At 42.3% G+C, this 13,369-nt stretch overlaps 2 protein-coding genes across 2 annotated transcripts in view; one reads left to right on the top strand and one right to left on the bottom strand.

Moving 5' to 3' along the window:
* tti2 (TELO2 interacting protein 2) overlaps positions 1-4,898 on the top strand; it is a 19,883-nt gene extending 14,985 nt beyond the window's left edge. The window contains exons 7-10 of the mRNA XM_034541036.1: positions 1,969-2,162; positions 2,253-2,396; positions 3,880-4,039; positions 4,484-4,898. Coding sequence (XP_034396927.1) covers positions 1,969-2,162; positions 2,253-2,396; positions 3,880-4,039; positions 4,484-4,624 — 639 coding nt within the window. The 3' untranslated portion in view covers positions 4,625-4,898. The remainder of the gene's footprint in view (positions 1-1,968; positions 2,163-2,252; positions 2,397-3,879; positions 4,040-4,483) is intronic.
* A 634-nt stretch (positions 4,899-5,532) lies between these two features.
* cntrl (centriolin) lies at positions 5,533-10,122 on the bottom strand. The gene is made up of 7 exons (XM_034541055.1): positions 10,018-10,122; positions 9,843-9,943; positions 9,494-9,609; positions 6,797-6,927; positions 6,416-6,472; positions 6,283-6,329; positions 5,533-5,695 (listed from the first exon to the last, which is right to left on the bottom strand). The coding sequence occupies exons 1-6, from the start codon at positions 10,099-10,101 to the stop codon at positions 6,306-6,308; spliced, it is 513 nt and encodes a 170-aa protein (XP_034396946.1). The 5' UTR covers positions 10,102-10,122; the 3' UTR covers positions 5,533-5,695; positions 6,283-6,305.
* Between the last annotated feature and the right edge of the window lie 3,247 nt (positions 10,123-13,369).

Below are 13,369 nucleotides of genomic sequence, written 5' to 3'. Positions count from 1 at the left end.
GTGGTACTTCCTGTAGTCAGACCCAGATAGTTGTAACTCATGGTGTTCTATGTGGTACTTCCTGTAGTCAGACCCAGATAGTTCATTTGGTGGAATGTCTTTATAAAGATTCTCAAAGTGTGATTTCCACATGTCACCATCTTGAATGGGTAATGTTTGGCTTTGTTGTGCTCAATGTATTTAACATATCACAGAATGGGTTTTGATGTATGGAGCTTTCAATTTTCTCCAATCTTTCGTTTGTATAATTTAGTTTTTTGTTCCTAAATGTATTTATATCTTTTGAGAGTTTCGCTGAAGCTAATTCGTAAGTCGTGATTGTTTGGTTGGCGATGTTTTAAGTTTGATATTTTTCGCAGATCTTTTCTGATACTTTTACATTCATTGTCAAACCATTTTTCATTATTTTGTTTCTTCTTGTACCGTCTCTTAGTTTGGACAAGGTTGTCTTTAACAGCTGCCTCGTGAAACAGTGTGTTAACGCCACCCTTTACATTCTACTGATTAGGTCTACTGGTCCATGTCAGTGAGAGCATAGTGGACTACACTACAGCCAAGAGCTGAGGAGTATGTGAACCTCCCTAAAGAGTCCCCTCTGAACCTCCCATTAACTATGGACAGGCCTAGGGCCCGACAGAGGTGCACTACCTCCCTGCCATTCTGATTTATTTGATAGTCGAGGTTGTTCCGGTTGATGATGGTTGGTGTGATGTAAAGAGGGGCTCGACCAAACACATGGCTGTAGCCCTGTGGGTCCAGGAAGTCCGGCTCACATCCAGTCCTTCAGGTCTCCACACAACAGCACAATTCCTTGGGCTGGAAATAGCTGATCTCTGTGTGGAGAGAATCAAAGATGTCCTCCTCATAATAAGGAGACTCTGCTGGAGGAATGTATGTAGCACATAGGTAGATGTCTCTGTCAGCTAATCCAATACTTTTATTAAGCTTTAGCCAAACGTGTGACTTCCCATGTTTTACTGTTGGAATGTGATTGTCCAGCTCTCCTCCATACCAGACCACGACCCCCCAGAAGTTCTGCCCTTACGTATTGTTTTGGCCTTTATAGAGGGCACCATGACTTTGATATATACAGTGAGTGATCATTCTGACATGAGGACATGGAGACAGGGACATGAGGACAGAGACATGAGGACAGAGACATGAGGACAGAGACATGAGGACAGAGACATGGAGACAGAGACATGAGGACAGAGACATGAGGACAGAGACATGAGGACAGAGACATGGAGACAGAGACATGAGGACAGAGACATGGAGACAGAGACATGAGGACAGAGACATGAGGACAGAGACATGGAGACAGAGACATGAGGACAGAGACATGAGGACATGAGGACAGAGACATGAGGACAGAGACATGAGGACAGAGACATGGAGACAGAGACATGAGGACAGAGACATGAGGACATGAGGACAGAGACATGAGGACAGAGACATGGAGACAGAGACATGAGGACATGAGGACAGAGACATGAGATATATACAGTGAGTGATCATTCTGACACCATGTTTCTGTTAACACAAGAATATCAACATGTTCAATAGATTTGAGGAATTCAGGGTTCGTCCTCTTCAGCCAAAGGTTGAGGAGTAGAGGCCCTGAATGTTCCAGCAGCTGATTTGGAAAGAACGCATTGAAATTGATCAAAAGAAGATAAAACAAAACAAAACAACAACAACAACAACAACATGAACCTATTTGGTGAGACAATTGTGAAGATTATCCTTCCATAAATAAAGAGTATTACATTTCATTTCTATAAAGTCTAATCAAATGAAGCGGGTGTAGCTACAGTGGAATAGTAATAATAATAAAATGACCATCTCATTTTGTATCTATATATTGTATGTTCAATAGGAGGCGATCACTGTGGCAACAGGTCTGGGATCAGCTGCAGCATAACTCTGATGTTGTGGAGGGGCCTCTCTCTGTGTCTCTCTGTCTAGCCGGTCCTGTCCTGTCTCTTGGACCTGTTGGTGGTCTTGGAGAGGCCCCCCTCGTCTCTCGGCCCCTCGTCCTCCCGCAGGACGTCCTGTCTCCATGACTCCGTCCTGCGTCTGGTCCTGACTCACATGGAGGCGGAACAGAAAGTGGAGCTGAGACGCGTCTACGCCTCCGCTCTTCCTCCGTTCATCGACAGGTAGGAGCGCTTCATTGACGCTGCAGGTGGGTGGAGTTAGCCGTGTGGCAGCAGCGTCTCAAGGTGCGTTTGGTTTGTGCACCGGGACAGGATGGGCGTGGCGGTTTGCAGACACCTGCGGCAGGTGGAGCGGGTGGTGCTGGGATACCTGGAGGTCAGAGACCCACCTGAAGAGACGAGTCGCCTCAAGGTCCTGGAGGTCCTGCAGATTACAACGAGAGCAGCCTGGCCACGGTGAGGACAGAGACATGAGGACAGAGACATGAGGACAGAGACATGAGGACATGGAGACATGAGGACAGAGACATGAGGACAGAGACATGAGAACAGAGACATGAGGACAGAGACATGGAGACATGAGGACAGAGACATGAGGACAGAGACATGAGGACATGGAGACAGAGACATGAGGACAGAGACATGAGGACAGAGACATGAGGACAGAGACATGAGGACATGGAGACAAAGACATGAGGACAGAGACATGGGGACAGAGACATGGAGACAGAGACATAAGGACATGGAGACAGAGACATGAGGACAGAGACATGAGGACATGGAGACAGAGACATGAGGACAGAGACATAAGGACAGAGACATGAGGACATGAGGACAGAGACATGAGGACATGGAGACAGAGACATGAGGACAGAGACATGAGGACAGAGACATGGAGACAGGGACATGAGGACAGAGACATTGAGACATGAGGACATGGAGACAGAGACATGAGGACAGAGACATGAGGACAGAGACATAAGGACATGGAGACAGAGACATGGAGATAGAGACATGAGGACAGAGACATGGAGACATGAAGACAGAGACATGAGGACAGAGACACAGGGACAGAGACATGAAGACAGAGACATGGAGACAGAGACATGATGACAGAGACATGGAGACATGAAGACAGAGACATGAAGACAGAGACATGAGGACATGGAGACAGAGACATGAGGACATGGACATAGAGACAGAGACATGAGGACATGGAGACAGAGACATGAGGACATGGAGAGAGAGACATGAGGACAGAGACATGGAGACAGAGACATGAGGACATGAAGACAGAGACATGAGGACAGAGACACAGGGACAGAGACATGGAGACAGAGACATGGAGACAGAGACATGAGGACATGGAGACAGAGACATGAGGACAGAGACACAGGGACAGAGACATGGAGACAGAGACATGAGGACATGGAGATAGAGACATGAGGACAGAGACATGAGGACAGAGACATGGAGACAGAGACATGGAGACAGAGACATGGAGACAGAGACATGAGGACAGAGACATGAGGACAGAGACATGGAGACAGAGACATGAGGACAGAGACATGAGGACATGGAGACAGAGACATGAGGACAGAGACATGGAGACAGAGACATGAGGACAGAGACATGGAGAGAGAGACATGAAGACAGAGACATGGAGACAGAGACATGGAGACAGAGACATGAGGACAGAGACATGGAGACAGAGACATGGAGACAGAGACATGGAGACAGAGACATGAGGACAGAGACATGAGGACATGGAGACAGAGACATGAGGACAGAGACATGAAGACAGAGACATGGAGACAGAGACATGGAGACAGAGACATGAGGACAGAGACATGAGGACATGGAGACAGAGACATGAGGACAGAGACATGGAGACAGAAATTCCCCTGTGACCTCAACTGTCTGTCTCTTTGTCCCTCAGGATGGCGTGCCGCGTTGCCGTGTTGCTGCGTTGCCTGTGCAGGTTGCTGGTTGCCGTGTCCTCAGACGGTGATCTCAGCGTCTCCGTGAGACAGACGCTGATGGACCAAACGTGTCTCTGTCTCAAGCTGCTGGACGGCTGCTGTCACGGCGAACTGCAGGTGTGTGTTCTACCTCTGGACACTCACCTGTCTCTCTGAACACACTCACCTGTCTCTCTGAACACACTCACCTGTCTCTCTGAACACACTCACCTGTCTCTCTGAACTCACTCACCTGTCTCTCTGAACACAGTCACCTGTCTCTCTGAACACACTCACCTGTCTCTCTGGACACACTCACCTGTCTCTCTGAACACAGTCACCTGTCTCTCTGAACACACTCACCTGTCTCTCTGAACACAGTCACCTGTCTCTCTGAACACACTCACCTGTCTCTCTGAACACACTCACCTGTCTCTCTGAACACTCACCTGTCTCTCTGAACACACTCACCTGTCTCTCTGAACACACTCACCTGTCTCTCTGAACACTCACCTGTCTCTCTGAACACAGTCACCTGTCTCTCTGAACTCACTCACCTGTCTCTCTCTCTCTGTCCCTCAGCGTGTCCTCCAGCAGGTGGACAGCAGCTGCTGCAGCGCGGAGGTGCTAAGCTGCCTAGCAACAGTGACTTCTACTTCCTGCTGGAGCTCAGACAAACAGGAAGTGGAGACTTCTTTGGGACTATTTCCAGCAGCGGATTAGAATCTGACAAATAAGTTATTCACTGTATAAAATATGTGGTTGTCGAGGTAACAGCTGTGTATTATGGGCTGTTTACCATCTGAAGTTATAAACAATGTGTTTATTTAGCACCTGTCTGTCTCTCTCTCTGTGTATGCACCAAAGAAATGCATGCTGGGAGTTCCCATCATAACTGACACGGTAACAAAAACTCACAAAGAAATGTTGAAAAAAGTAATTTATTATGTTTTTTTTATATTTACCTATAAAATTAAAAATTGGATTTTGAAAGATCTCTCAAAATCAGCAGGTGTGTTTGTTTCGTTCACCAGTAAAACCAACAGCAAGTATTTAAGAAAAGAATGAACATTTACACATAAGTAAATATATAAGTATGTTTTACACGTGTGTGTGTCTGTGTGTGTGTCTCAGTGTGTGTGTCTCAGTGTGTGTGTCTCAGTGTGTGTGTGTGTGTGTCTCATTGTGTGTGTCTCATTGTGTGTGTGTGTGTGTCTCTGTGTGTGTGTCTCATTGTGTGTGTCTCAGTGTGTGTGTGTGTGTCTCATTGTGTGTGTCTCATTGTGTGTGTGTCTGTGTGTGTGTGTGTCTCTTTGTGTGTCTCTCTGTGTGTGTGTGTTTATGTGTGTGTGTCCCTGTGTGTGTCTCATTGTGTGTGTGTGTGTGTGTCTGTGTGTGTGTGTCTCTGTGTGTGTGTGTGTGTGTCTCATTGTGTGTGTGTCTGTGTGTGTCTCATTGTGTGTGTGTGTGTGTCTCTTTGTGTGTCTCTGTGTGTGTGTGTGTGTCCCTGTGTGTGTCTCATTGTGTGTGTGTGTCTCTGTGTGTCTCTCTGTGTGTGTGTGTGTGTGTGTGTCTCATTGTGTGTGTGTCTCTTTGTGTGTCTCTCTGTGTGTGTGTGTGTGTGTGTCTGTGTGTGTCTCATTGTGTGTGTGTGTGTGTCTCTTTGTGTGTCTCTCTGTGTGTGTCTCATTGTGTATGTGTGAGCAGTGAGTCCAGCGTGTCCACGCGGTCTCTGAGTCCCTGAAGACTCTCTGGTGTCTCCGTCTCTCCTTCAGAACTGCAGCGCAGACGAGCCTGAACCCAAACAGGAGGGTTCAATACACATGGAGCTAACAGCCTCTGTGCTAAGCTAGGCTAACAGTTACACTGCTGCCAGACAATCAGACAACCACGTGTTGAAGCGTAAACAATAACATGTTGAAGAGTAAACAATAACATAATAAAGAGTAAACAATCACGTGTTGAAGCGTAAACAATAACATGTTGAAGAGTAAACAATAACATAATAAAGAGTAAACAATCACGTGTTGAAGCGTAAACAATAACATGTTGAAGAGTAAACAATAACATAATAAAGAGTAAACAATCACGTGTTGAAGCGTAAACAATAACATGTTGAAGAGTAAACAATAACATAATAAAGAGTAAACAATCACGTGTTGAAGCGTAAACAATAACATGTTGAAGAGTAAACAATAACATAAAGAGTAAACAATCACGTGTTGAAGCGTAAACAATAACATGTTGAAGAGTAAACAATAACATAATAAAGAGTAAACAATCACGTGTTGAAGCGTAAACAATAACATGTTGAAGAGTAAACAATAACATAATAAAGAGTAAACAATCACGTGTTGAAGCGTAAACAATAACACGTTCACCTTCAGGCCGTCCTCTCGTTGTCTCAGGTCTCCACCTCCCACTTCTCCTGTAAACATGTTTACATGTGTATTGAATGTAGTTTAATCTAAGTGTGAACTGGTCTGAGATCAGCTGGCTTCGGTCAGGACTCACCTCACAAGTGAAGGCTGATCTCAGACCATCGTAGACAGGTAGACCTCCTGACTCCTCCTACACACACAAAAACACACACACGCAGCACATGGGTGTCCTGGGATGAAAACATGTTCTTATATATAAATATATATATATATATATATATAATATTTTATTATATATATATATATAATATTAATTGCTCACCACTGAGCCACAGTTGCTGATAATATATGTTTATACATATATAATATAACATATATAATATATATATACATATGTAATATACATATATATATATATATATATAATATGTTTATACATATATAATATACATATGTAATATACATATCTAATATACATTTATATATATATATATATATATAATATATGCTTCACCTCCTTGTCTGTCTTCTTTATTTCGTCCTCTTTCACTCGAAGCTCCTCCTCCATCTCAACTAGCTCCTCCCCTTCCTGCAGAAGCTCCTCCTTTTGGGTCAGCTGTTTCTCCCTCTGCCACAGCTCCTCCTCTGATGGATCACAATCAATCAGAAGTTATTCTTATGCTAGTATGCATATGTGTATATGTATCTACATGTACAGGTGTGTGGCGCCCCCTGTCCTCCAGCCCACTCACTGCAGCTGTAAGCTCCTCCAGGGAGAGTATTGATCATCAAGTCATCGATCGTTATCAGATCAATACTCTGGTTCTCTGTTCTGAATGAACATGGACATGCTTTGATCAAGTGCATACTGTATATGATACTGTATATGATACTTTATGACTATATGATACTTTGACTGTATATGATACTGTATATGATACTTTATGACTATATGATACTTTGACTGTATATGATACTGTATATGATACTTTATGACTATATGATACTTTATGACTGTATATGATACTTTATATGATACTTTATGACTGTATATGATACTGTATATGATACTGTATGACTATATGATACTGTATATGATACTTTATGACTATATGATACTTTATGACTGTATATGATACTTTATGACTATATGATACTTTATGACTATATGATACTTTATGACTGTATATGATACTGTATATGATACTTTATGACTGTATATGATACTTTATGACTGTATATGATACTGTATATGATACTGTATATGATACTTTATGACTGTATATGATACTTTATATGATACTTTATGACTGTATATGATACTGTATATGATACTTTATGACTATATGATACTTTATGACTGTATATGATACTTTATGACTATATGATACTTTATGACTGTATATGATACTGTATATGATACTTTATGACTATATGATACTTTATGACTGTATATGATACTTTATGACTGTATATGATACTTTATACTTTATATGATACTTTAGGACTTTATATGATACTTTAGGACTTTATATGATACTTTAGGACTTTATATGATACTTTAGGACTTTATATGATACTTTATACTTTATATGATACTTTAGGACTTTATATGATACTGTATATGATACTGTATATGATACTTTATGACTATATGATACTTTATGACTGTATATGATACTTTATGACTATATGATACTTTATGACTATATGATACTTTATGACTGTATATGATACTTTATATGATACTTTATGACTGTATATGATACTGTATATGATACTTTATGACTATATGATACTTTATGACTGTATATGATACTTTATGACTATATGATACTTTATGACTGTATATGATACTTTATATGATACTTTATGACTATATGATACTTTATGACTGTATATGATACTTTATGACTATATGATACTTTATGACTGTCAATGATACTTTATGACTATATGATACTTTATGACTGTATATGATACTTTATATGATACTTTATGACTGTATATGATACTTTATGACTGTATATGATACTTTATATGATACTTTATGACTATATGATACTTTATGACTGTATATGATACTTTATATGATACTTTATGACTGTATATGATACTTTATATGATACTTTATGACTGTATATGATACTTTATATGATACTTTATGACTGTATATGATACTTTATGACTATATGATACTGTATATGATACTTTATGACTATATGATACTTTATGACTTTCCAGCCACTAGGTGGCGTACAGGACAACATGTCTGGATGCGTGTTCGGCCACAAACAAATCAACGTCCAGGGCGATGCGTATCTTTTATCATTTATTCCGTAATAAAACATCAAGTTGTGCTTCCCTCCCACACACACACCTGCTCCATCACCTGGCTCCTCCTCCTATGCGCCACCCTGTGTTCAAACCAAGGAACTACATGTCCCTCAAGTAATAAACCCCAACAACTGGATATGATACTTTATACTTATGATACTTTATATGGTACTTATATGATACTTTATGACTGTATATGATACTTTATACTTTATATGATACTTTAGGACTTTATATTATACTTTATACTTTATATGATACTTTAGGACTTTATATTATACTTTATACTTTATATGATACTTTATACTTTATATGATACTTTAGGACTTTATATGATACTTTAGGACTTTATATGATACTTTGACTTTATATGATACTTTGACTTTATATGATACTTTAGGACTTTATATGATACTTTATACTTTATATGATACTTTGACTTTATATGATACTTTAGGACTTTATATGATACTTTATACTTTATATGATACTTTATACTTTATATGATACTTTAGGACTTTATATGATACTTTATACTTTATATGATACTTTATACTTTATATGATACTTTAGGACTTTATATGATACTTTATACTTTATATGATACTTTATACTTTATATGATACTTTATACTTTATATGATACTTTAGGACTTTATATGATACTTTGACTTTATATGATACTTTATACTTTATATGATACTTTGACTTTGTATGATACTTTAGGACTTTATATGATACTTTATACTTTATATGATACTTTGACTTTATATGACAGTTTAGGACATTATATGATACTTTATGACTTACTGTACTATTACGGACTTTGCATACATTTTTGTACGTTATAATTTGAATAATAAGTGATTTCATACCGCTCAGCTGCTCCTGACTGGCTGTCACATCTCTGACCACTTCCTGTTGGAGGAGCTGGGCGTGGCTGAGCTCCTCCCTTTGTTTAGTGAGCTCCGTCTCCACCACCGACAGACTCCTGACACACAGCAGCAATATATATATATATATATATATATATATATATATATATATATATATATATATATATATATATATATATATATATCTACATATTTAAATATCTACATCTACATATATCTATATATTTAAATATATACATCTATATATTTAAATATCTACATCTATATATTTAAATATCTATATTTCTCCCAGGTGGCGTTCCTCCAGACAGGAAGTGGGTGTGTTTACCTGTCAGCGTGCCTCCTTCTGGCCTCCAGGTGTTTGCACTGCTCCTGCAGGCTGCTCCTCTCCTGCCTCCTCCTGCTCAGCTCCTCCTGCAGCTCCACCTCCTGCACATCAACATATCATCACCTTTCTTTGAAGAAGTCAAAGTCATCAGGTGACTTTAAAGAGTTGAACAAACCTGCAGCTCTGTGTTTCTGTGGGACTCCACTTCCTGTTGCAGCTTATTGAGCTCCTCCCTCTTCTTGTCCTCTCGGTCCCTCATTCTGTCCACTTCCTCCTTCCTCTTGTCCATCTCCGCCTTCCTCTTGTCCACTTCCTCCTTCCTCTTGTCCACTTCCTCCTTCCTCTTGTCCAGCTCATCCTTCCTCTTGTCCAGCTCCTCCTTCCTCCTGTCCAGCTCCTTCTTCCTCTTGTCCAGCTCCTCCTTCCTCTTGTCCAGCTCATCCTTCCTCTTGTCCAGCTCCTCCTTCCTCCTGTCCAGCTCCTTCTTCCTCTTGTCCACTTCCTCCTTCCTCTTGTCCAGCTCATCCTTCCTCCTGTCCAGCTCCTTCTTCCTCTTGTCCAGCTCCTCCTTCCTCTTGTCCAGCTCCTTCTTCCTCTTGTCCAGCTCCTCCTTCCTCTTGTCCAGCTCCTTCTTCCTCTTGTCCAGCTCCTCCTTCTTCTTGTCCACTTCATCCTTCTTCTTGTCCAGCTCATCCTTCCTCTTGTCCACTTCCTCCTTCCTCTTGTCCAGCTCCTCCTTCCTCTTGTCCAGCTCCTCCTTCCTCTTGTCCAGCTCCTTCTTCCTCTTGTCGAGCTCCTCCTTCATCTTGTCCACTTCATCCTTCATCTTGTCCACTTCATCCTTCTTCTTGTCCACTTCATCCTTCATCTTGTCCACTTCATCCTTCTTCTTGTTCAGCTCATCCTTCATCTTGTCCACTTCATCCTTCTTCTTGTCCACTTCATCCTTCTTCTTGTCCACTTCATCCTTCTTCTTGTTCAGCTCCTCCTTCCTCTTGTCCACTTCCTCCTTCATCTTGTCCACTTCATCCTTCTTCTTGTCCACTTCATCCTTCTTCTTGTCCACTTCATCCTTCTTCTTGTTCAGCTCATCCTTCCTCTTGTCCACTTTCTCCTTCCTCTTGTCCAGCTCCTCCTTCCTCTTGTCCATCTCCTCCTGCATCTTGTGAAACCCCTGGATCCTCTGAGTGCGTTTGTTTGTCACCCCCTCCAGCGCCTGCTGCTCTACCAGGAGCTCCTGGAGGAGGTGTTTCAGCTCTGGACACAAACACAAAACGCTGAACACAATGTTGGACACAAGGACACAAAGACACATGAATGCGAGGACGCAAAGACACAAGGACACAAAGACACAAGGATGCAAGGACGCAAGGACACGAGGACACAAGGACGCAAGGACACGAGGACGCAAAGACACAAGGACGCAAAGACACAAGGATGCAAGGACGCAAGGACACGAGGACGCAAAGACACATGAATGCGAGGACGCAAAGACACAAGGACACAAAGACACAAGGATGCAAGGACGCAAGGACACGAGGACGCAAAGACACATGAATGCGAGGACGCAAAGACACAAGGACACAAGGACGCAAGGACACGAGGACGCAAAGACACAAGGACGCAAAGACACAAGGACACAAAGACACGAAGACACAAGGATGCAAGGACACAAGGACGCAAAGACACAAAGAAACAAGGACACAAGGACGCAAAGACACAAAGACACAAGGACACAAAGATGCAAGGACACAAAGACACAAGGACACAAAGACACAAGGACAGAAAGACATTCGGACGCAAAGACACAAGGACACAAAGACACAAGGATGCAAGGACACAAGGACACAAAGACACAAAGACACAAGGACACAAGGACACAAAGACACAAGGACGCAAAGACACAAGGATGCAAGGACACAAAGACACAAGGATGCAAGGACACAAGGACAGAAAGACACAAAGACACCGGACACAAAGACACAAGGACACAAAGACACAAGGATGCAAGGACACAAGGACACAAAGACACAAGGATGCAAGGACACAAAGACACAAGGACAGAAAGACATTCGGACGCAAAGACACAAGGACACAAAGACACAAGGATGCAAGGATGCAAGGACACAAGGACACAAAGACACAAGGACGCAAAGACACAAGGATGCAAGGACACAAAGACACAAGGATGCAAGGACACAAGGACAGAAAGACACAAAGACACCGGACGCAAAGACACAAGGATGCAAGGACACAAGGACAGAAAGACACAAAGACACCGGACGCAAAGACACAAGGACACGAAGACACAAGGATGCAAGGACGCAAGGACACAAAGACACAAGGACAAAAAGGACACAAAGACACAAGGATGCAAAGACACAAAGACACAAGGACGCAAGGACACAAGGACGCAAAGACACAAAGACACAAGGACGCAAAGACACAAAGACACAAGGACGCAAGGACACAAGGACACAAAGACACAAAGACACAAGGACGCAAAGACACAAGGACACAAGGACACAAAGACACAAGGACGCAAAGACACAAGGACACAAGGACACAAAGACACAAAGACACAAGGACGCAAAGACACAAGGACACAAGGACACAAGGACGCAAGGACACAAGGACACAAAGACACAAAGACACAAGGACGCAAAGACACAAGGACACAAGGACACAAAGACACAAGGACGCAAAGACACAAGGACACAAGGACACAAAGACACAAAGACACAAGGACGCAAAGACACAAGGACACAAGGACACAAGGACACAAGGACACAAAGACACAAGGACACAAGGATGCAAGGACGCAAGGACACAAGGACAGAAAGACACAAAGACACAGGGATGCAAAGACACAAGGACACAAAGACACAAGGATGCAAGGACGCAAGGACACAAGGACGCAAAGACACAAGGATGCAAAGACACAAGGACGCAAAGACACAAGGATGCAAGGACACAAAGACACAAGGACACAAGGATGCAAGGACACAAGGACACAAGGATGCAAAGACACAAGGACACAAAGACACAAGGACACGAGGATGTAAGGACACAAGGATGCAAGGACGCAAAGACACAAGGACACAAAGACACAAGGACACGAGGATGTAAGGACACGCGGACACAAGGATGCAAGGACACGAGGATGCAAGGACACAAGGACACAAGGATGCAAGGACACAAGGATGCAAAGACACAAAGAAACAAGGACACAAGGACGCAAAGACACAAAGACACAAGGATGCAAGGACACAAAGACACACAGACGCAAAGACACAAGGACACATGGATGCAAGGACACAAGGACACAAAGACACAAGGACGCAAAGACACAAAGACACAAGGACGCAAGGACACAAGGACACAAAGACACAAAGACACAAGGACGCAAAGACACAAGGACACAAAGACACAAGGACGCAAAGACACAAGGACACAAGGACACAAGGACACAAAGACACAAAGACACAAGGACGCAAAGACACAAGGACACAAGGACACAAAGACAC

This window comes from Cyclopterus lumpus, chromosome 9, assembly GCF_009769545.1.
Source record: "Cyclopterus lumpus isolate fCycLum1 chromosome 9, fCycLum1.pri, whole genome shotgun sequence".
Lineage (NCBI taxonomy): Eukaryota > Metazoa > Chordata > Actinopteri > Perciformes > Cyclopteridae > Cyclopterus > Cyclopterus lumpus.
The sequence above is the reverse complement of the archived record's forward strand: the minus strand, read 5'-3'. Positions and strand labels throughout refer to the sequence as shown.

Excerpts from the sequence above, each read along its gene's own strand:
- cntrl (XM_034541055.1), bottom strand. The coding sequence starts at position 10,101 with ATGAGGGACCGAGAGGACAAGAAGAGGGAGGAGCTCAATAAGCTGCAA. Across the intron at positions 9,610-9,842 it reads AGAAGGAGGCACGCTGACAG|GAGTCTGTCGGTGGTGGAGA; the intron begins GTAAACACACCC and ends GCTGTGTGTCAG. Across the intron at positions 6,330-6,415 it reads GATCAGCCTTCACTTGTGAG|GAGAAGTGGGAGGTGGAGAC; the intron begins GTGAGTCCTGAC and ends ACATGTTTACAG.